The following is a 25,511-nucleotide window of genomic DNA, read 5'->3' as shown; positions in this document are numbered from 1 at the left end:
ATCTGGCAAAGGCAATAGACTTCCAGGAAGTCCAGGAAGTCCAGGAAGCTCAGAGAGTCCCAAAGAAGTTGGACCCAAGGAGGAACACACCAAGGCACAACATCATTACATTACCCAAGACAAAAATGAAGGAGAGAATCCTAGAAGCAGCAAGCGATAAGGGGACAGTTACCTACAAAGGAGTTCCCATCAGACTGTCAGCTGATTTCTCTAAAGAGACCTTGCAGGCAAGAAGGGGCTGAAAGAAGTATTCCAAGTCATGAAAGGCAAGGACCTACATCCAAGACTGCTCTACCCAGCAAAGGTTTCATTTAGAATGGAAGGACAGATAAAGTGCTTCTCAGATGAGGTCAAGTTAAAGGAGTTCATCATCACCAAGCCCTTATTTTATGAAATGTTACAGGGACTTATCTAAGAAAAAGAAGATAAAAAACATGTATAGAGCCCTGGCTGGTGTAGCTCAGTGGTTTGAGCACGGGCCTGTGAACCAGAGGATTGCGGTTCAATTCCCAGTCAGGGCACATGCCTGGGTTGCAGGCCGGTTCCCTGCAGGCCAACTCCCAGCAGGGGATGCACACAAAAGGCAACCATGCACTGATGTTTCTCTCCCTCTCTCCTTCCCCTCTAAAGATAAATAAATAATTTTTTTTAAAAAAAGAGGCCCTACACCCAGGTTCACTGAGTCCCAGGTTCACTGAGTCACCCCAGAGAGCCCACACTACACAGGTCCTCCCTCTTTAAAAAAAAAAAACATGTATAGTAAATGTATATGTCATAAATGACAGCAAACTCACAATTATTAACAACCACACCTAAAATAAAAAGAAACTAAGTTGACACCTAAAACAGGAGCAAAGCCACAGAAATGGAGATCACGTGGAGGGTTAGCAACAGGGGAGTGGGAGGAGGAGGAGGGAGAAGGTACAGAGAATAAGTAGCATAGACAGTAGGTAGAAAATAGGGGGAGGGCAAGAATAGTATGGGAAATGTAAACGCTAAAGAACTTAAGACACGTGGACATGAACTAAAGGCGGATTGGAATGTGGGTGGGAGAGGGTGTGCAGGGTGGAGGGGAATGAAGGGGGGAAATGGGACAACTGTAATGGCGTAATCAATCAAATATATTTTTAAAAAGAGAAAGGGGAAATTATTCCTGCTTTGCTTCATGGACTTCTCTTTCACTGAATTTTTCTTACAGTGAGCACTCATTACTATCACAATTTTAAAAACATTAAATCATTTTTCATTTAGTACACTGGTTTTTGCATATATTCAAAATTTTTGTGACCGAGGGTTTTCTCACACAAGAAACATCTGTTCTTTTAACGTCAAAGTTTAGCACATATTAGATTCTCTCTCCTAAGTAACACGATCTCACCACACCTACTGATGCCTAAATTATTCACTGGCCACTGAACTGGCATGTTTCCATGGCAGCAGACACTCTGTTAATAACATCCAGGGTGCTGAATTCCATTCACGCGAAAATGCTAAAGACTCAGAAATAAATAGGCACATACTTTCTAAAGTGTTGAGGTCAGGACTGACATCTAATCCGTGGTATCATTGCATTCCTTTCATCCACCATATCATATGCACCTTTAAGACAAAACTATATATAGTACAAAGAAAAACACTAATAACTCCCAAATTATAGGCTTTTACTCAATGTAGAAAAAATCACAAAAGTCTTGCTTTTAACCTATGAATAACTATTTAAGTTATAATTCTAGAATACAGTCATTCTAATCTGATATAAAATTACAAATCAGCCCAGCTTATATGCCATTACCCGTATCACATATTTAACATCTACAATCTACAGAATGACGTGACTATTGACCAATCTTTGACAAATGCTTTTGACCTATGCCTGACTAATATTACTTAGCATTTCTATATTATTGTCTTATAACCTAATATTCACACCTAAAAGGCAAGAGGATCATAGGATACCAACTGTCACTCATTAGTGTACAAACACATACAAAGTTGCCTCCTCACAAGTCATATACAGGGTTGGGCAAAAGAAGGCTTACAGTTGTTTGTATGGAAAAACACGAGATACAAAAATAAGTATTAGTACACCCGAAACCCATAATTTTATCAACCCATGCCACCCCAATAAATTCAGCTTTTTAAAAAAGAAAAACAGAACAAATCATAATACAAAAAAACTAGTCAATTCTGTGTTTCACAAACTCACAACCGTAAACCTCCTTTTGCCCATCCGCGTATTACTAAGTCATTCAGTAGTAGAATTAGGATTAAAACTCAGAATTCCTAGTCTTCTGGTTCTACCCAAATTCCATCCAATTATTCATATTGCTTCTTCTTCATATTAAGGAAATCATTTATTGAATTACATACAAAGAACTAAGAAATTCTCTTGGAGGAATTAATAGGGAAAATAAACCTTGAACTCTTTAAAATATGGGAAATTATTATGTGGGAAACATTTTTCATTTCATCTCATAAGGATGGAGCAAAATGAGAAAGAAATTGGGGGGAAGGAAATAGAAGTTACTAGTGCCTCGGCATATACAAACTGTAGAATTTTAGAACTGAAAGGGTCCTAGATAACCCCTAGAAGATCTAATAGAATAATCCCAAAGCTATTTTCAAATGGACAGAATTTAGTACATGGCAAAGTAGTTGTATTTTCTCTCCTCTCCCTTTTTACAGGGACTTTAGCTCCTCAGGTACTTAAGGGACCATGTCTAAAATATAGCCCCCTGGCCCCAGCTGGTGTGGCTCAGTGGATTGAGTGCCAGCCTGTGAACCAAAAGGTCACTGGTTCAACTTCCATTCCCAGTCAGGGCACATGCCTGGGTTGCAGGGGCCAGGTAGGGGGCAGCCACACATTGATGTTTCTCTCCCTCCCTATCTCTCCCCCCTCCCCTCTGTCTAAAAATAAATAAATAAAATCTTTTAAAAATATAAAGTAAAATAAAGCCCCCGGCACAGAGCCCAAGAACAACAGTGCTTTAAGCAAAATACTACTATATTCAATTCTAATACTTCAGAATTTGAAACAGAAATATATTTACGTTCCTCAGATAAAATACATGCACCCAATCCACTTGTTAGCCAAGTTTCTTATGGTTAGCAGAATGACTGTATTATGTGGATGGGGGTAAGGATACATTAGACTTCTCATTACCAATGGGGAACTTTTTTAACAATGAGACATGCCTGGAAAAGGGGGGGGTGGAGATTATCTCATGTAATTCTCAAAATTTTCCACCAATATAGACATAAAAGAAAAATTAGAGAAGACTAAACTCATGGCTCTAGAAAAATACCTGATTCTATAATATACCTGTTCACTAAAAAAGATGTTTATTTCTTTCCCACACAACTTAGGTACCCATGGGTATAAGCAGGACCCAGTTTCAGAAAGTAAGTCTCCTGTGATTACTGAAAAGAGTTCAAGGTGAGGCTAAACAAATAAATATATTACAATATTATTAAAAGTAATGCATGTATAAGTAGGAGGTTACATTAGAAAACATCAAAAAAATCTACAGCTGTACTATCAATCAAATGCAAATCACAGAACAGAGTGTCTTCTGTGGCCCTATTTTTATTTAGTTATCTTAATGCATGATTTTTAAAATGTGGTCATTTCCATGGGACAAACACTAACATCTGATTTGAGGGAATACAAAACAAATCAGCCCAAAATAATTTAATTTGAAAACAAAATGTTATGATTTAGTTTAAAAAAATCTTTTAAAGACTGTATTTCACTTCCTCCGATTTGATCATTCTAAATACAACTGGTAGAGGGTTTTCCAGGTTACTTTGTTCTCCTTGTTTGTTTTTAATGCACAGCTTTAACAGTGTTAAGTATATATACAAGGTGGGGCAAAGCTTTTTTTTTATTATTGTATTACTGTCCATGTGAACTTTAAACCTACTTTTGCCCTACTCTGTGTATATAAAAGTATATATAGGTACAGATATACTCTGAATCATAATGATATTCCTATTTGACAAATAAGAAAATGTAGGCTGTTGAAGTCAGATGTTTGTCTAAATTCACACACAATTTAAGTCAACAAATATCATCAACCATAACAAAATATCTACCTCTTCAGAAAAACATTTTTAATTTTAGTAAAAAACAAAATAGCAGCATTAATACCAAAATGTATCTCAAATCCATCCACTTCATCCCACTGCCAACACCTCTTCTCTGTGAATTACTGTAGCACCTCCTTCCTAATGGTTTTCCTGCACCTACTTTCATTCTTGTTCTCTTATCCTCCAAAGAGCAGCCAGAGCAATGCAAACAAACCACATTGTGGCCACCTTCCAACCTCAAGTCCCACCTCTACTTCACCCACTCCACTAGGCCTAAGTCTCATTGGCAGGCTTTCACCTTACCAAGCTCTTTCCAATCTCAGAGCCTCCACACATGCTCTTCCCTTTGCCTAGGACTCTCATCCCACCCACTCTGGATGATGGGATTCCTTCAGGTCTTACATCATGTCCTTATAGCTGTTTTCTGCACGTGTAGGTTCCTCCTACAAGTGATTGATTAGCTATTTAGAAAAAGAACATTATAGCCACACCTCACACCAATTATAAGAATGAACTCGAAATGGATTAGAGACCTAAATGGTAAAAACGTAATGCAAGTAAGTACTAGAAGAAAACAGGGTGAATGCCTCTTAAACTCAGTATGGGAAAAGGATTCTACCGATGACTTAAAATCCAGAAGCTATAAAGACTGATAAAATTGACCACACACATGAAAAAATGTACAAAGAAAAAAAAGACACTGAAAAAAAAGATGATTGACAAAACGAAAAAAAAATTGCTATATACATGGCTAATACTGCTTATATATAAAGAAATCTTAAAAATTGAAAGAAAGAGGACCAAACTCTTTTTTTAATCCTCACCAGAGGACTTCTTTTTTTCATTGCTTTTAGAGAGAAAGGAAGGGATACACTACTATGAGAGAGAAGCACTGATTGGCTGCCTCCCATATGCATCTGGACCAAGGATCATATGCATCCAAGACCAGGGATCAAACCTGCAACCTAGCCATGTGCCCTGCTCAGGAATCAAACCCACAAGCTTTCGGTTCCAGCAAGATGCTCCAACCAAATGAGCCACACCAGCCAGAGCAAAAGCACCAAACTCTTGATGGAAAAATGAGCAAAGGACATAAACAGGTAATTCACACACACACACCCCACACAAGTTTTAAATGACCCGTAAACATAAGATGTTGAACTTCATAACAAGAGACATGGTAAATAAAACTATAGAGGTATACCAATTAATTCGCAGAACATTTAAAAATGACTACATATCCTGTTGTTAAGGCTACAGAGAAATGGGCACTACCGTATAATTGTATGTAGCAATGGAATGTGGAAGAGTCCCTACTGAAAGGAAATTGGTAATATTTAACAGAACTACATATTCATGTACCTTTTCACTAAATAATTCCACTTCTGAAATTTTACCTTAAAAATAGAATTCCAAAAATGTAAAAATACATGTGCGTAAAATTATTCCTATTTCGTGAGGGGGTGGCCTAAACAACAGACATTTATCCTCACAGCTGTGGAGGCTAGAAGTCTGAAGTTGGGGTGTGGCGAGGCCACGCTCCTTCTCAAGGTTCTGGGGGAGGATCTTTTCTGGCCCCTTCCAGCTCCTTTTGGTGGCTCCACTATTACATAAAGTTGTTCTCTGCAACTGTTTGTAAACACTGATTTCAGCAATAAAAGAGAATGACAACAACCTCTATGAATGGCATAAAGCTATTTCCAGGAAACACTCTAAAAGGGGAAAACAGTAAAGTGCAAATGGGTGTCTGCAATACGTTAACTTTCTTGGAAGAAAGGGGATTGAAAAAATAGAATTTATCTGTTCATTTGTATCCCTCACCACACACACACACACACACACACACACACACACGAGATGAACCAGAAACTAATACTACTGGTTATCAAGATGGGTTGGGAAGGAATGACATGGAATGGATGGTGGGGGCAGGGTAGGGCATTTGACACTTCTGAGATAATCTTTTGAAATAGATCTGATTTTTAGATCCATGTTAATATTTCACATAGTCTAATAAATAAACAAAAAGGTACATGGGGCTCCCCAAATTAATTACAAATAAATACACTTATTTATATCTCAAATAAGTAACATAATCACACTGAAGGTAGAGCAGAGGAGACTTGGGGAAGGACCTACTTAAGTAACTCTGATACACAGTGTTTTGACCACATACTCCAAGTCTAAGGCTAAAAGACTAAAAGAGCTACAAATAAATACTGTAGCCTGTTTGGCAAATCAGCAGTGATCTTGGCTAGCAATTCCAAAACTACTTTAAATTTATTCCAGAATTGAGCAAGTAAGTAACATATTGTAGATAATGAGAGCCAAATCTCTCAGTGTCAGAGAAGGGATTACAAATAAAGGAAAAGGATGGAGTGAATGCTGAGGTGTTAGAACTGGACAAATCAGTATGAATTCATGATTTTACTACATAAACAGATAGGTACAGAACCACACACATTCACACAAACACACACACACATTTTCTAACTTTCCCATTCAAAGGGCATAAAAGCAATAATGCCCTACTACTAATGAGCACATCTGGACTAGCATCCAGATCTTGTTTTCTAAACAGCATTCTCCAATAAGAGCAGCCACAGGTCCAGAGAAATGGCCAATTCCAGAGATGAGGCAGGAACAGTACAAATTAAGCCTGGAACATCACATGGCGCCAGAAAGCAAGCACTCAAGGAAGGACAGGGCCAAGTGAAAGGGACACGGTGGCAAGCTTAAAGAGGCTCTTGCTAGATGGTTTAGGACAATTACGCAGCAAAATAATGACAAATAACATTATAACTCACTGAATATGAATCTGTGAGTTCATACAGAGAAACTGACAGATGAACGAAAAAAAGGGAAAGAAAGCAGTTCCTTACAAAGGAATAATGAAATTAAAACTCCTCATTTCCCAATCCCACACTTAGAATTGTTTAAGGCTATGTTAATGAATGGATACTAAAATTGATCACTGAAAAGATGAGAAACTATGTATGTGAAGAGTTTCTAAATATCTCTCCACAAATACTTATTAATTACAAAGAAAAATAAAACCTTACAGTGGGAAAGTCTGGCAGTCACCATCTCAACCAAGTGATCAAAGTGAACATTACCAGTAACGGGACAAATTAACATCAGACACCTCCCAACATGTGGGAAGACAACATCATTTCTGTGACGTTATTCCCAAAACACATAACCTTAAGAAACCAAACAAACCCACATTGAGGAACATTCTACAAAATAACTGGCCAAAAGTATCAACATCATTAAAGGCAAAGAAAGAACTAAGGAATTAAAGAGACACCCACGGCAAATAATTCAATGTGTGTCTGCACTAAAGACACACACATGGTAAATAATACAGTGTGTGATGTGGGATTGAATGCAGGGCCAGAAAAAACTCATTAGTGAGACAAATGGAAAAATCTGAATAAAGTCTTAAATAGACTACTACTATTAAACTGATTTTAATTTCACCAACTTAAATACTATTTTGAGTAGCTCAAACAGTTCACTTCATTAACATTAGCCCGGGCTGGTGTGGCTCAGTGGATGTAGCACCAGCTTGTAAACAGAAAGGTTGCTGGTTCAATTCCCCATCAGGGCACATGCCTGGGTTGTAGGCCAGGTCCCCAGTTGGGGATGTGTAAGAGGCAACCAAATGATGATTTCTCTCCCTCTTTTTCTTCCTCCCTTCCCTTCTCTGTAAAAGATAAATAAATAAAATCTTTTTATTTATTTATTTTATTTTAACATTAAATTGATGTTAACTGATGATGCTATTGTTCAGGAAAGACACGAAGTAGAGGTCAAGGGGTTTCACTCTGAAACTTACTCTCAAATATTTTATGCATGTATGTGGGTTCACATAGGGAAAGAATAGGTGATAAAAACTAGGTTGCTAAAATGTTTAAATTTGAAACATTTGGAGAATCTAAGTGAAGGGTATACAGAAATTCACACTATTTTTGCAACTTTTTTTATACATCTAAAATTAATTCAAAGTAAAAAGTGGGGGGAAAAGTTCATTCCGATATTCTCTCCCCCTGTTCTTTTCGATCAGAGTGCTTTACTTTTTTGGTTGTCTACCCATCAGACTGTAAGCACCATAGTGGTAGGGTCTATATTACTGCTCCTCAATGTATAACTAGCACCCAGCATAGTACTTTACACTTATGGGCACTAAACACTTTTTTAAGACTTTACTAATTTTTTATTTTTAGAGAGAGGACAAGGAAGGGAGAAAGAAGGAAACATCAATATGTGAGAGAAACACTGATCGGCTGCCTCATGCATGCCCCCAACTGGGGACTTGGCCCACAACCCAGGCAAGTGACCTGATCGGGAAATGAACAGGCGACCTTTTAGTTTGCAGTCCAGTGCTCAACCCACTGAGCACTGAGCCAGGACTATGCACTAAATATTCCGAATAAAAGCCTTAGTCATGGACCACAGTGCAGTCTTCTACACATGTATCTTTTCACTGACACAATTTTTTGGTCTCCATCAACTGGTAAGTGGGTACATAAAATGTGGTACATCAATATAAGGGAATGTTATTTGGCAACAAAAAGAAATGAAGTACTGATACATGCTACAACATGGATGAATCTTGACAACATGCTAGGTAAAAAAAAGCCAGTCAAAAGGGACCACCTATTGTATAATTACACGTCTATGCAATGTCCAGAATATTTGGTCGCCTAGGCCTGAGGGGATGGGGAAAGTGGGGAAAGATACTAAAGGGTGAAGGAGTAGGTGGGTAGGGTTCGTTTAGGGATAAGGAAAATGTTCTTACATTGATTGTGGTGATGAAGTACAACTGTGAATACACTAAAAGCCACTGACTTGTACACATTAAATGAGAAACCCATGGTATGCGAATTATATCCCAATGAAGCTCTTTTTCAAAAAAAACTTTAAGAGCTCTGCCAAAATTTTTATTTGGAGGCCTGATGTATGTAGTAATCTGTGTCTGTGACCACAGTGCACGGCATTGAAAACCACTTCATTAAACACTTTCACAAACTTCTATTACAACATCTTCTAAAGTTGAACACAGTTGATAACCTTAAACTGTCTAATAAAGATTCCCAAACAAAAACTATTTATGACACAGAGAAGAAATTGCTAGAAATTTCAGCCCAATACTGAGCTTTTGTTTGGTAAGGCTGGATGAGTGGGAGAGAATACCTACCCTTTAAGATCAATCAATCCTAACTCCCCTACTCTGGAAGCTCATTTGGGGGTCATCTCTCCCCAGAAGCCTTCTCTGAATCCTCAGATTAGGCTAAATGCCCCCCTTTATACATGGTGCTTCACACACACCTCATCCATTAAATGAAGAAACTATATCTTTTTAAAGATTTTATTTATTTATTTTTAGAGAGAGGGGAAGGGAAGGAGAATGAGGGAAAGAAACATCAATGTCTTGTTGCTTCTCAAGTGTGCCCCACTGAGGATGTGGCCCGCAACCCAGGCACGTGCCCTGGCTGGCAATCAAACTGGCAACCCTTTGGTTCACTGGCCCATGCTCAATCCACTGAGCTATCTATACCAACCAGGGCTGATGAAATCATCTTTTAATTACCTCTGTATCCCTAGCACTTAGCACAGTGCAAGCACCTGAAAAGGGCTCAAGAAAAATTGTGAGTGTGAATTTGGACCTGTATGACTTCTACAAGCCTCAGCTTTCTACTTATTAAGTTGGAATTCCATCAATGGTCATATCTAACTCACAGGGATCAAACATTCCTATGAGGGAATTGTTCCCTGTGAAAAATGAAGGAAATAAATGTAAAATCACTTGAAAAAAACGATGCAGTATGTATCCCTGGTCTTCTAGTATTATAAAGTAGCATGTATAAAATATTAGTTATTATTTGGGGGCCATTCTATGTACCTTTATTTTATTCCAGGAACATTCTCTGTGAAAATTAAGGATCTGATGAGGCATGAGGGGGTGGGAATGTCCTAAACAAAAACTGATAAGCCTACATAGTTTACCATTAATTACAGACCTTTCTGTCCTCCATTACATGCAATACAGAAAGCACTGTTTCCTTCAACAGTTCCTGCTAAATTACTTGGTACAGTAGCGAAGAATACCAAGGGCTATAAGGTTACTTCACAGCCCACTTTCATGTCTCTGGGTTGACTCAGAACCACAGGATGAAATTTATATTTGAAAAAGAAAAAGATATTCATGACCTGAATGTTGCCACCACACCTCATAAATACAGCACCTTCTGCTGCTAAAACCTTTTATGCATTCAAGAGCCTTATGTGTTCCTGACAGAAACCACACTCAAGCAGCTGAATTTAGAACATGCTGACCTTGAGCAAATCAACGCCCTTAGCATGTACTTCTGGCTTCTCTCACCACAAGAGCTAGACAGCCTCACCATCTATAGTAGTCAACAATTTCTGGCCACTGGCCACTGTCTATTTTAAGAAATCCCTACTACATTTCTGTGTTGTACAGTTCAAAGAAATAAAATAACACATGAACCTGTGTTTAAACATAAATCACTTACCTTGGAACCTGGGGTATGTGTGTTCCTACTGTGATTAGCTCAAAAATATTTAATTTGGTAAGTTTCCACTTCCTGCTTTTATTTTTTAAATAACATATTTTTAAAACAACGAGTAAAAAAATCAAGGATAAGACTTTTATTTATTGCCTAACCAGATTTATAAGTAAACCATTCATAAATGAATGCAGATATGGTAATGGTTTTAAATACAAACTGCAAAAAACATTGAAAAAAATAATGGTTACCTGCTATTTTCATGTAAAATTACACTACATATTAAAACAGTACCTGACCAAGGACTACCCTACATTTTTCATCAATCTACCTTGATATTTACTAACTCTTCTAACTCTTGGATCTAATGGAAATAAAGTCCAATTTAAATTGTCTTTTTCAACTAACATCAGACATCATCAACCAAACTCTTGGCACTACACTTTGTTTACAAATAAAAACCTCACTTTTTTCTGATTCTAAACACAGAACCTGTAATTTAGCATAGTAATTATAAAGCTTCCAAAATTCAGGCAGATTATTTACTTGAAATTTTTAATATAAAAACAAACTAGAAACTACTAATTTCCTTAGCAATTAATCATAGCTTTTCTTTTTTCATTGCCAACAGAGACTAATATTTGTGTAAAGGCCTAATACTAGCAGAAGCCATTTTCATAAAATATTTAGGACTTGAGATTGCTTTTTAAAGAATTTTCATTACTCTCTTGAAATATTTTATAACAGATAATGGCAGGTATAAAAATTATAAATAAAGTTTTTTTTACTCTGATCCAAAAAATTTCAAATAAAGAAAAGGAATCTAGGTATCATGTGGACTAAATCTGATATGCAGAATAATGCAGGCCTCAAATAAAATGACGTCATTTACTAACAGATGAACTAAATATGGTACCCAAGCAGGTGGAGACCAGGGGCTTATATAATATGCTAGCCAACTACTAAAAGCTTTTAAGACAGAATCCATAGAATACAAAGGGAAAGAAAAACACCACTATTCTTTTCATGCTGTAAAGTAAGATTTAAAAATAATATGTCCAGAAGAAAATAACTAAAAGCTAATCTTATATTCCACCAGATTAAAAATAAAGTTTGTCAGGGAAACAGGATCATACAAATCTTAGTATCTCTTAGTGAGAGATATTAAGACTCACTACCCTCCCACAACTATAATAATTTTTAAATCATCTAGTGGGTCTAAGAACAGTATGTAGCACTCTCATACTACAAAAAAAATCATGTACTCAGAAATGTACTAAAGGGTAAATTAGTCTATATTCCTAATTTCTAATAATCACCAAGTGATAAATACAGAAATCTTCTGATGCCCTAGTAGTAGGGCATATGTTTGGAACTGATTTTTTCCATGTATTTTTTAATTTAAGTAAAGTTGGTATACAATCTTACAGGGCTATTGATTTCAGGTGTACAATATAGTGACTCAAAATTTGTATACCTTACAATGTGATCATCACACTAAGTAATCATAATCATCTGGCACCATGTAAACTGATCACATTATTGATTACATTCCCTTTCCCTTTTTCACCCATTCCCCCACCCCTCTATTCTGGTCTCTGTTTCTACGAGTCTGTTTTTTTGTTTTGTTTTGTTTAGATTCCACATATAAGTGAAACCATATGGGACTTATCTTTCTCCTCCTGACGTACTTCATTTGGTTTAATAACATTTCATTGTGTATATACTACATCTTCTTTATCCATTTGTCTATCAATGGACACTTAGGCTGCTTCCATATCTCGGCTATTGTAAATAATACTGCAGTAAATATAGATGTGCATATGTCTTCAAATTAGTGTTTTCATTTTCTCTGGATAAATACTAAGAAGTGAAATTGCTGGGTCATATAATACATCTATCTTCAGCTTTCTGAAACAGCTCCATTCAGTTCCACAGTGGCTACACCAGTCTGCAGTCCCACCAACAGTGTACAAGGGTGCTCTTTTCTCCACATCTTGCCGACACATTATCTGTTAACTTTTTTATAATAACCATTCTGACATGCAAGGTGGTATCTCGTTGTCTTGATTTGTTTTCCTAATGAACAACCATGTGGAGCATCTTTCCATATGTCTGTTGGCCACCTGTCTGTCCTCTGTGGAGAAATGTCTATGCATGGCCTCTGCTTGTTTTTCAATCTGTTGCTTATTTTTAGTTATTGAACTGTATAAGTTGCTTATATATTTTAAGTATCAAACATTTATCAGATATTTCATTTGCAAATATATTTTATTCAATAGGTTGTAGCCTAGTATGTGATCCCAGAAAATGTTCCACATGCACTTGAAAAAAATATATAACCTTCAGGTTCTAGGTGAAATGCTCTATAAATGTTTATCAAGTCAAACTCGTGTAATGTGAGATTGAAGGTCATTACTTCCTTATTATTTTTCTGTCTGGATAACCTATCCATTGAGATAAACTATTAAAGTCCCCAACTATTATAATATTACTGTTACTTTCTGCCTATATGTCCATTAACATTTGCTTCATGTATATAGTTATGTAGTCCCTGGTCGGGTGTGCAGAAATTTACAATTGCTATATTCTCATGGACTGACCTTTAAAATTGCCTAATGTCCTTCTTTGTTTCTTTTTACATTACTTGTTGTAAACTCTATTTAGTCTAGATTTGAGTACTGACCCCAGCTATATTTTAATTTCTATCTGCACAGAGAATTTCTCCACCCCTTCACTTTTGGTCTGTGTGTGTCTTTCTATCTGACGTGAATGTCTTGTAAGCAGCATACTGATATGGCGCTTTTTTATCTGTTCTGCCACCCTATGTCTCTTGAGAGGAGCACAGCTTCTGTCATTTTCGTTAGAATATATCTTGGTGTGGGTCTCTTTGGGTTCACGATCTTTTTTGGAACTCTATGTGCTTCCTGGACCTGGATGTATGTTTTCTTCCCTAGATCAGGAGAGTTTTCAGATATTACTTCTTCAAATACTCTTTCTGCCCCTGTCTCTTGTCCGTCTGGAATCCCTATAATACAAATGCTAGGATGCTCCATGTTATCCTAGAGAACTCTTATACTATCCTCATTTGAAATATATTTTTGGTTTTGCTGTTCTGATTGGGTGAATTCTGATACTCTGTCATCCAGACCACTAACCCATGCTTCAGTATTAACTGATCTGTTATCAATTCCTTTGAATGTATTTTTCATTTCAGTCATTGTATTTTTCATCTGGTTGGTTCCTTTTTACACTTTGTACCTTTTTGTTTAAGTGTTCTCTGAGCTTCTTGACTGTGTTCTCAAGTTTGTTGAGCATCCTTATGACCTCTGAATTCTGACCAAGCAAATTATTTATTTTTACATTACCTAGCCTAGAGAGGCAGGTTTGGGTGGGGGTAGCCCGGTGTGTGCTAACATCCTTGCTCTTCTAATCTGGATGGGGTTGCCTGATGCAAGCAAAGCCCCTCCATGCACTCTTGGAATACCCTATTGAATTAACCATCAATCATCCCAGCTGGACCTGGGCAGGGTTGCTTTGCACGATTGCATTTCAAGGCCCCACAAGGTCCTCCCCTTCCCTGTTGGGGCAGGCCTGCCTGTGTGCACACACCTCGGCACTTTGCTAGCTCTGCTCCCTTTCCAAGTAATATGGCTCCTTGCACACTTGGCCACACCCCGCTCACTCTACAGGCAGCCCGGGGGGGGGTTGCACGTTTGCTTAAATTATACAGTCAGAGCAGGGTTGAGGCAGGCTTGCATGAGCACACACAACAATACTTTGGTATTTCTGCCCCTCTGTCTGTGGTGCGACAGTGATCTCAGCCAGACCCCCTCTCACCACACAGGGCAGCCCTGCCTGAGTGCTCTGTTGCTGTCTGCAGTAAAAGCAAGGTCTGGGTGGGGCTGCTCTGAGTGCCTTCCTAGCTCCTCCCCTTTCCCAGGTGGTGCATCCTTACATGAGCACACAAGCGAACTTTGGCGGTTCTGAACTCTGTCTGAGCTGCAGAGGCAGGGAGTGGTACTCCTGCACATGTACACACACAGCAGCACCCCTCTCGCTATGTACAGATCTCTCCTGCCTCTGTGCCCTGTTGCTGTAATTGTCCTCAATCAGAGTAGGGACTGGACAGGGCTGGTCTGCATGCCTGTCCCATTCCATCCTTTATCCAGGTGACACAGCCTTACATGAGCACACTCTGTGGGCAGGGCCAGGAGCTCCGGCACAGGAGTGCACACAGCAGCACACCATTCACTTAGGACAGGGAAGCCCAGAGTGTGGATGGATACCATAAACTTTTTCTAACTCCTCACTGTCTCTAGGCTGAGAAGCCCGACTTGTGCCTGCACCCTGCTGCACCTGCTGGATCAATCTTCAGAAGAGGCCCCTTGTACACACACTATGGTGCTCTCCTGTTTCTGCTGGATTTAGCTCCAGTACAGGTGCCTGGGGGTGTGGTATAGCACCACACAGATCTGCCAGAGAACCTGTGTGTGCTATACAGGGGTGGAGCACCCACTTGCTATCCAGGTTCGGGGGAATCATAAACGATGGCGTTCTCCAGTTCCTCCACTGGATTACTCCCTCAGCTCCAAGACGGCTCTGTGGTTCCCCTAGGTTATCTATGCCGTCAGTCAATCTTACTCACTGTGCAGAGGCTATTCAGTTAGCTCATAACTGTCTCTCAGCAGGGTTTGCTCTAAACATTGGGGTACATTTTATGTATTCTTATGATGGAGCCAGCACAGCATCCACCTACACCTGCACCTTGGACAAACTCCTGAAGCTGATTTTTGTAGTAGCTAATTATTTCTCTTTTATCTTGTCATGGGTACTGCAGCACATGTTTGGAAGAAGCTAATCACTGTTAGAAGATAATGCAAAGGCAGATGTAACACCTGAAAATAACCACCCCCTTTTGGGCCTAAATAAATAATCCTCGCGTTCTAAAAATGTCAATCAACTCATGCAGGCTGATGTGACAAAATTTTCTCAAAATTATAAAACTGTAAGTTCAAATCATTTACATACACAAGAAGATTTTTGGAATCTTGGTCATCACTGGCTAGCCCATAAGAATACTGTACTTGAAGTATTTTATTAATCATGACATTGTAGCCCTTTATCAACATGGAAATTTTCTTCTTTAAATTCCATCCATAGCACTATATATAGCACATAGGTGGAAAGAACATAATAAAACTTCTTATGAAAAGGTAGCCTGAATGTTCTTGGCTGCCATGGAAATGTGGTTTTTGAATTCTTATAATTTTTCTAAATGTTAAGTTATATCTGATCTATATATTATTGATTTTAACAAATCAACAATAAAAAGTTCTATCTTTTTATTATTGATTTAAGAGAGAGAGGAAGGGAAAGAGAGAGAGAAACATCAACATGAGTGAGAAACATCAATCGGCTGCCTCTCATATACACCCCAAGCAGGGACTGAGCCTGCAGCCTTTTGGTGTATGGGGACAACACTCCAAAACCAATGGGGCCACCTGGCCAGGGCAATAAACCAGTTCTCTTAAGTGCTGAAATGCCCAAAGACATATAAAAAAGGTATTTTACTATAAGCCCTTTTTCAACATACTAAAACTTCTGCTTGATAATCATTCCTTCAGGTCTTCTATTCACAATAAAAATAATGAAACATCTTTCGCATTGAACTTTGCAGTAAAGATTACTATTCTGCTTTGGCAGATTTTATGCCTAAATTTTAAAAGTCTTGTTAAAACCTGAAACCTAAACTGATCTTGTCTTGACTTCCTTCTTTATCCAAAGCAGTCTTTTTTTCCATCACACACAAATTCACTTCAGTTAGCATAAATTTAGCATTTATTTAATGACCAAAAAGTATTGTCACCTACCTGTAGTACCGAGACTGCAGATATGTTGAACAAACAGTCTTTGATACGTGACTGGCCGACCCAAAGTCTATTACTTTAACCCTGTAAGGCTGCCGAACAGGATCCACCAACATAATATTCTCTGGTTTGAGGTCAGCATGAATTAAACCGAGACTTTTCAATTTTTTCAGTGCGGTGGCCACTTGTTGAAGAATGGGTCGAATCACTTTTAGTGGCAGGGGACTGAATTTATTTTGTTTCAGAAAGTCATACAAGTTTTGTTCCAGCATCTCAAAGACTAAACAGGTGTGGTTGCGGTGCTGAAAGCATTCATAAGCTCGTACAAAGTTATACTCATCAGCATTTTCAGTACTGAGTCTTGCTAGTATGCTCACTTCTATTTGACCTTGACGTGCATAAGAAGGATGATTCTTCAAAATTTTGATTGCTACAATTTCATTTGTCCCTCTTTTCCAGCATTTGACTACCTGGCCAAAAGTGCCTCGACCAAGAAAATCAAGGACTTCATAAGTATTTTTCATGGAGCATAAGACTTCATGCTGTACTAACTGATAGTCACCTTCTCCGGTAGTACAGTTCTGTTTTGTTCCCGTGGTAGTTGTCACAACTGTCACTGGATTTCCCATGTTGGTTTGCAACATTGCAGGAAGTATGGACAATTCATCGACAATCTGCATTGCGCTGCTATGATTATCCAACTCCTCACTCTTGCGCTTCAATCCACATCGCTGAGGGACTCCTAGGAAGTGTAACCTATGTCTCCACGCCCCGATCTGAGGTGCCTCTACTTGAGCTTGCTGCGCCTGAGCTGCTATTACCTTTGTAGCACCCGCAGTGTTTCTTAAAACAACAGCACTTGTCTGCAATGAAAAGTTGTGTCCTCGAGGTCTGTTAAATGCTATCTTTGTCTGAAAAGCACTACCCTTTGTGACAGGATGAGAATTTCCAACGTCTCTACCATTCACATAGGTCCGTGGATAGTTTCTTTCCTGGAATACACGGCTGCTTGGCTCTACTTTGAGTTTCTTCACACTACAAAAGGCACTTGACTGAGTTTGATAAACAAATGGTGGGTAAACCAAGACTTGTGAGGCCATACCTGCAAAAGAAAGAGAAAAAGAACATTAACTACAAAAAATTTCATTTTAAATCTCATGAAGAAAACTTTAAAAGGATCAAAGGCTTGATTTATAAAAACAGTTAAATTCCATCAAGATTTTTTTTTCCCTTGGAGAAGAAGCATTTTCAATAGCTCTACTTTAGTAAGTCATTCAGCTATTACGAGTATTGCAAAAAAGTCACTTTTATGACCCACACCCACAGAAACAGATTCAGAAAGACAAATGATTTAACTCACAGACAAGAATTTCTAAAGCAGCTATTATAAAAATATTCAAGGATTTTAAAAAAAGCATAAGCACCAATAGGACAGACTTGAAAAGTGTTTTTAAAATGGAACTGGTGAGCCCTGGCTGGTGTAGCTCAGTGGATTGAGCGCAGGCCTGCAAACTAGAGTGATCATGGTTCGATTCCCAGTCAGGGCACATGCCTGGGTTGCAAGCCAGTTCCCAGCAGGGGACACACGAGAAGCAACCATACATTGATATTTCTCTCCCTCTCTCCTTCCCTTCCCCTCTAAGATAAATAAATAAAATCTTAAAAAAAAGTTAAAGTAATAAATAATGTAAATAAATAAATAAATAAATCATGTATATATAGAATTCCACCCAGAAAAGACTGATCCGGTAAGTCAGTGATGAGTTACAGACATCTGTACATGCACAAACTCCTAAACCCATTTAGATTGACACTAACCTCAGAGAACCAGTGATCTAGTCTGTACAAAAACTAGGCAAATTCAAGTCCTACCAATTCAGGGCCCTCGTGTCTGAGCCGTCAACAAGAAGTCCTGGGGGATCAAATGTATACCACTCTAGGCCACCCCTTGCCATGCTAAATTAAGGTGCTGTGCTGTGGACAACAGCTGAGATCCAAGTAAATGCCTTAGACATCTTAAAGAAACTATGAAGAAAAAAAGAAAGAAAGAAACTATGGCAATTTATGAATCCTGCTGTTCCTACCTTTCCTTCGACAACACACCAAACTAGAAGGCAATTAGTTAAACCAAGGGCCCCAACCAAGGCCAACTAAAGGAAGCTTAGAAAAAGTAATTACTCCTCAACAACCAATAACCCCAACCACTGCTCTGTGGGACCAATATCAAAGGGGACTTCAGAAAATAAACATAGCCCTGGCTGGTGTAGCTCAGTGGACTGAGCGTGGGACTGCGAACCACACGATCATGGTTCGATTCCCAGCCAGGGCACATGCCTGGGTTGCAGGCCAGTTCCCAGCAGGGGACTCACGAGAGGCAACCATACATTGATACTTTTCTCCTTCCCTTCCCCTCTAAAGATAAATAAATAAAATGTTTAAAAATTTAAAAAAAGAAAAAGAAATTAAACATATAGGATGTCACATACTATACACAGCACATAAGAAGAAGGGGGTGGGAGTGGTGTTAGAGATAGTTTTTATAACAGACCCCCCAAAATAATTCAAAATTACTAATTAACCACTGAGACTCCCTGGCATATCCAAGTATTTAGCCTTTCCCTTTTCCCACCCTCCATCAGACAAAGTTATGACCTAATAAGAGTATTTTATAGTGCATATTTTTTGAAGACTTCATTTATTCATTTTTAGTGAGAGGGGAAGGGAGGGAGAAAGAGAGGGAGAGACTGAGCCACACCAGTAAGGGTTTATGGTGCACATTTACAGATTTTACAGAGTACAGTATTCCAAAGAGCTGCTGAAGTCCACAGGATCTGAAACATTCATTCAGTAAAATACTATTTCCTATTATTTTCCATAGCCATGTATACTACATTATACCTCTGCAGCTATGTTATTCATGAACTTGTCATTTGTCCTTATCAACTAAGAAACTAAACTTTTGAAATTCTACCCCTTTGTGAGCTAGAGTTGCCTATGAAATAGCACTCAGAGGATGGTGAAGACCCATGTTATAAAGTACGCATTATGCTTTTAATCTTCAAACTTAATAATCGAACATACTTTAACTTTGATTAATGGGCTTTACTTTCCATTCCTCTACAAAACTTTAAGACCCATCTGAACTTTATTCAAATTCTTCACATCCTTTAAAAATTACCAAAACACCCATGTAAGCAGTATCAACACCCACAAGCATGATCTAACACTAGCCAAACTAAAATTTCTTTTTTTCTTAGTATACATATTACAAATCTTCTGAAAAAAGAGGAAGGAAGCAGAGATTGAAATATTTTACTACCTTACATTCATTAGCCAATATGAAAAGTCTGAATCATTTTCTGCCAAATTTATACACATTCTGCTTGTAATCAGGTTCTTCTTTCAAATGTGCTGACATCACAGAGACTTCCGCCAAGATGGAAGCATAGGTGGAAACACTGTGCCTTCTCCCACAACCAAGTTTGAATACAACAAAGGTTTGGAGAACAAAGATGCAGCCAAAGAACAGAAAATTGAACTATACGGAAGTCCAACAACAACCAACCTCTCAACCGGGCCCAGTAAGAAGGGCGGAGCCAGCAGCAGAGCAGGGTGGGGCAGGAAAGATCCCCCGACCCAGGCGCACAGGCAGCCGGGGTAGCAGCGCAGACCCAGTGAGGGTGCGGGGCAGGCTGACCACGGTCACACATTCACACACAGATAAACCAGCAGAGGAGTGAGCAGTGAGACAGACCACGCAGGCCCCAGCGGGCGAACCCAGTGGGTACGCAAGTCGGTGGGCTGACCTCGGTCGCACATTCGCATGCAGTGGGACAGACCATGTGGCCCTGGTGGCAGGAGGTGGCAGAGGAAATTGCCATTGCTTTCCTTTGACCCCACCCCCACATACAGCGTCACAACCCAGCGACTGAGTGGCCCTGCCCTGGTGAACACCTAGGGCTCCGCTCCTCATACGTAACAGGCATGAACAGTCCAAAATATGGCTCAAGAAGAACTCAAAGCCCCAGAGCCGGTAACTCTAAGTGAAAAAGAAATAGCAAACCTCTCAGATGCACAGTTCAAAACACTGGTGATCAGGATGCTCACAGAACTGGTTGATTTTAGTCACAAATTAGAGGAACATATGAAGGCTAAACTAATTGAAATGACGGGAAATGCACAGGGAACCAATAGTGATGAGAAGGAAACTGGGACTCAAATCAAGGGAGTGGACCAGATGGAAGGAAGAAATGACCAAAGCACTCACTAATGGACTCACTCTGCCTTACTTGCTCTAAGATCCAGCACTGGAGGCTGCAGCTAAAAAAGCAAAGGGACAAACAAAAAGGAACTGAATCATCTAGCTTTGAGGCAAGAGTTGGAGGAGCAGCATTATCCCAGAGAGACATGTTAGCAGAGGCTATTATTCCTTTTCTGAGCCCTTCTCCCACAAGCCAGGAAGATGCACCCTATCTGAGCCTCCATCAACCTGGTTAATACCCATCAGCCCTGCCTGGGTGATTAACTAAGATTCATGTTCAGCTGACTTGCCCACTCAAGCTATTTCCAAATCTCTCAAGCAAGCAGCATCTAGCCTCCACATGCCCCATACCTCTCACTAAGCGGCCCCAGGCCCAACACTAGTGGCAGTTGGCCTTGGTTCATCGGTTGTCCTCTCCTGAGCACCTCTAAGCCCAGCACAAATAGCAGCCACATGTAGATCACTCTGTAGTTTATGCCACTGGCCATGGCACAACACAGGTGATGGCTGGCCTTTCTCCGAACCTCCTGAGACGCCACTGCACCAGGTAGACAGCTTCAGACCAAGTCAAAGCACTGTCCAACAATCTCCGCAAGCAATACCCTCAAGGGGCAATGCAGAAGGCACCAGAGCCCCGCTGACGTTAAGTCCTGATCTGTGGGATGGGCCCCAGCACAGCTTATTCTCCACGGTGGTCCCTGCCAGTCCTTGCAACCAATCAGCCTGGGGGTGAATCCCTCCCAGTGAGGTGACAACAACAATAGAGACTCAACCACAAGGGGATTGGGTGGAGATAGAAAAGGGTATATGGGGGATAAATGGTGATGGAAAGAGACTTGACTTGGGATGGTGAACACACAATACAATATTCAGATGACATACTATAGAATTGTACACCTGAAACCTATAATTTTATTACACAGTGTCACCCCAATAAATTCAATAGAAATGAAAATAAATAAATGGCTCAACTGTAACAGGAGGGTGTACACAGCCCACAAGGGGCAGGAAGGGGAGGGGCACTGGGAGTGTCCAGGGTGGGTGATAGGGAAGGTTGTGCCTCTGGACCTCCAGACCCCTAATACATTAGGCCGCACTACCAAACCCAGGAGGTGTAGCAGCTCTACTAAATATAGAGAAACAAACACAGGGAGGCTGCCAAAATCAAGAGACAAAGCAACATGTCCAAAATAAAAGAACACGACAAAACTCCAGAAAAAGAACTAAACAAAATGGAGACTAGCAACCTACTAGATACAAAGTTCAAAACACTGGTTATAAGGATGCTCAATGAACTTAGAGGAAAAGTAGATGAACATAGTGAGAACTTTAACAAAGACACAGGAAACATAAAAACTGAACTAGAAAACATAAAAAAGAACCAGTCAGAAATGAAGAATATATTAATTGAAATGAAGACTACATTATAAGGGATCAATGATGGAGGAGATGAAGCAAAGGATCAAATCAGATATCTGGAAGATAAGGAAGTAGAAAAGACAGAAAAAAGAATCCATACAAATGAAGACTGTGTAAGAAGCCTCTGGGACAACTTCAAGAGAATCAACATTTAAATCATGGGAGTGGCAGGAAAGCAAGCAAGCAAGGAATTAAAAACCTACATAAAAAAAAAATGACAGAAGACTTCCCTAACCTGGTGAAGGAAACAGACATTCACATCTAAGAAGTGCAGAGAATCCCAAACAAGATCAACCCTCTTGGACTTCATCACCACCAAACCAGTATTATATAAAATGTTAAAGGATCTTCTTTAAGAAGAATAAGAAGAAACATAAAAATACAAATAATAAAATGGCAATAAATACATATCTATGAACAATGGAATATATAAAACAAAATTAACAAATAAATAGAACAGAGACAGACTCACAGATAAACAGCACATTTTGATGGTCACCTGTTGAAAAGGGGGTGGGAAATGGGCGAAAAAGGTTAATGGATTAAGAAATACTAGTTGGGCATGGGCCAGTGTGGCTCAGTTGGTTGGTCTTCGTCCCACAAACCAAAAGGCTAGGTTTGTTTCCTGGTCAGGGTACATGCCTGGCCTACAGATTCTGCCCCCGTCAGGTCATACAAAAGGCAACCAATCAATGTTTCTCTCACATCATTGTTTCTCTCCCCCTCTTCCTCCCTCCTTCCCTTTCTCTCTAGAACAAATAATAAAAGAAAAAAGTGTTTAAAAATAGGAAATAATAAAAGAAATACCAATTGATAGTTACATAACAATCATAGGGATGTAAAGTGCAGCTTAGGAATATAATAATATTCAATAATATTGTAATAACTATGTATGGTGTCAGATGGGTACTTGATTTATTGGGATGATCACTTAACAAGTTATATAATTATGTCTAATCACTAGACTGTAGACTTGAAACTCATATAATATTGTATGTCAAGTGTAATTAAAAAATAAAAAGTTGCCCTGACCAGCATGGCTCAGTTGGCTGAATGTTGTCCTGCAAAGAGAAAGACTGCCATTTTGATTCTCTGCTAGGGGACACACCTGGGTTGCAAGCCAGTCCCTGGTAGGGGGCACATGCAAGAGGCAACCAATCAATGTTTCTCTCCTTCTCTTTCTCCCTCCCTTCTCCTCTCTCTAAAATAAGTCAATATAATCTTTTTTTTTAAAAGGGAATTTTTTTTCTATTTATCTTTAGAGGGGAAGGAGAGAGGGAGAGAAACATCAATGTATGGTTGCCTTTCGTGCGTCCCCTGCTGGGAGTTGGCCTGCAGGGAACAAGCCTGCAACCCAGGCATGTGCTCTGACTGGGAATCGAACCGCGATCCTCTGGTTCGCAGGCTCATGCTCAATCCACCGAGCTACGCCAGCCAGGGCAAGTCGATATAATCTTTTTTAAAAGTTATTTAAAGTAAAAAAATTGTAAAATATACATAAGATAAAATCTACCATTTTTAAGTGTAGTTTTTTAAAATTCAAATCAAGTAAAGACATTTAGGAAAAGGAAGAATAAGCAATAAACAAACACTGATTCATCAATGAACTCCTAGCAAGAGGCAAACATATGTACATGAATAACTACCTCATTAGTGACAGCAGCAACATAAGGGATTCAGGTGGCAAAGAAAAGAGGATGATTAACATATGCGTTAAAGCAGCACAAAAAAGGACTCAGTAAGAAGTTAACCTATGAGCTAAACGTGAAAGGAGGATGTGAAGAAGTCTGCTATGTAGGAGAGGATATTCCATGCAGTACCAACCAACAGCATACATAAGGGCACAGAATAATGAAATACATGATATACTAGTTTTATTTGGCTAGAACAGGGACACACAAATTATGGTTGGCTAAATCTTATCCACACTATTTTTGCATGGCCCAAAAACTAAGAATGTTTTTCACATTTTTAAAGGGCTGTTAAAAAAAAAAGTATGCAACAGAAACCACATGTGGCTTGCAAACCCTGAAATATTTGCCATCTGGCCCTGTAAGAAATGTTGCCAATCTCCACACTAGAACATTCATTAACTTGCCAGTAGAGGGGGCAGCTAAAGAAAAAGATAATCCTTGAGAAAAAGGATAGCTTTAAAAGAAGACACAGATCTTAAAACCCTTGTGTTCCAGGCTAATGAGTTATGGGTGATGGGGTACCTCATATTTGCATTTTTAAAAGATTATTCAAGCAAAGTTGTGAAGGATAAACTGGAAAGGAACAATAATGGCAACACACGAAAGAATACTCTAATAGTCAAGGCAATGAAGTCGAAAGTACTGACTGCCAACAGGTAGGAAGAAAGAGCCACAGAACTTGGTGAGGAATACACCAAGTCATATTTGTGTCAAATATGACACAACCATATTTTTGGCTTGAAAAACTGATCACCAAAAAACAAAGAATAGCCCTGGCTGGTGTAGCTCAGTGGATTGAGCATGGACCTGTGAACTATGCAATCAGAGTTCGATTCCCAGTCAGGGCACATGCCTGGGTTGCAGGCCAGTTCCCAGCAGGGAACTCACGAGAGGCAACCATACATTGATATTTCTCTCCTTCTCTCCTTCCCTTCCCCTCTAAAGATAAATAAATAAAATCTTTAAAAAAAAACAAATAATAATCACCAAATAATAATATAGAAAATGTTTAAAAAATAAAGCTACCTAAGCCCTGGCTGGTGTAGCTCAGTGGATTGAGCGCGGGCCTGCGAACCAGAGGATCGCGGTTCGATTCCCAGTCAGGGCATATGCCTGGGTTGCAGGTCGGTTCCCTGCAGGCCAACTCCCAGCAGGGGACACACAAAAGGCAACCATACATTGATGTTTCTCTCCCTCTCTCCTTCCCCCCTCTAAAGATAAATAAATAAATAAAATATTTAAAAAAAAATAAAGCTACCTTTAGCAGGTAACTCAGTTGCTAGGAGCACTGTCCTGTACACCAAAGGGCACATAAGCGAGGTTGTGGATTCTCTCCCTTGTCAGGGCACGTATGGGAAGTGACCGATCAATGTTTCTCTCACACTGATGTTTCCATTTCTCGCTCTCTCTCAAAATAAATGTATTTTTTAATTGAATAAATGAATGAATAAAATATAAAACAAAGGACAATTTAGAGGAAAAACTGAACTCAGTTTTAGACATACTGAGTTTGAGGTTCCTTGTGACTTAGCCTGAGTTCTCTTTCTTTTTTTTTAGATTTTTATTTATTTATCTTTAGAGGGGAAGGGAAAAAGAGAGGGAGAGAAATATCAATGTACGGTTGCCTCTCGAACTGGTCTGC

General features: G+C 39.3%; 1 protein-coding gene across 3 annotated transcripts in view; it reads right to left on the bottom strand.

The window, feature by feature from the left end:
- HIPK3 (homeodomain interacting protein kinase 3) overlaps positions 1-25,511 on the bottom strand; it is a 97,486-nt gene that overhangs the window by 59,590 nt on the left and 12,385 nt on the right. For all 3 annotated transcript variants that reach the window (XM_037040473.1, XM_037040474.1, XM_037040475.1), the window contains exon 2: positions 16,499-17,597. In XM_037040473.1, the coding sequence (XP_036896368.1) occupies positions 16,499-17,597 (1,099 nt within the window). The remainder of the gene's footprint in view (positions 1-16,498; positions 17,598-25,511) is intronic.

The sequence above is a fragment of the Sturnira hondurensis genome, unplaced genomic scaffold (genome assembly GCF_014824575.4).
Source record: "Sturnira hondurensis isolate 20B ecotype Veracruz unplaced genomic scaffold, ASM1482457v3 Scaffold0002638, whole genome shotgun sequence".
NCBI lineage: Eukaryota > Metazoa > Chordata > Mammalia > Chiroptera > Phyllostomidae > Sturnira > Sturnira hondurensis.
Note: the sequence above shows the minus strand (reverse complement) of the source record. Positions and strands in the feature narration are given on the sequence as shown.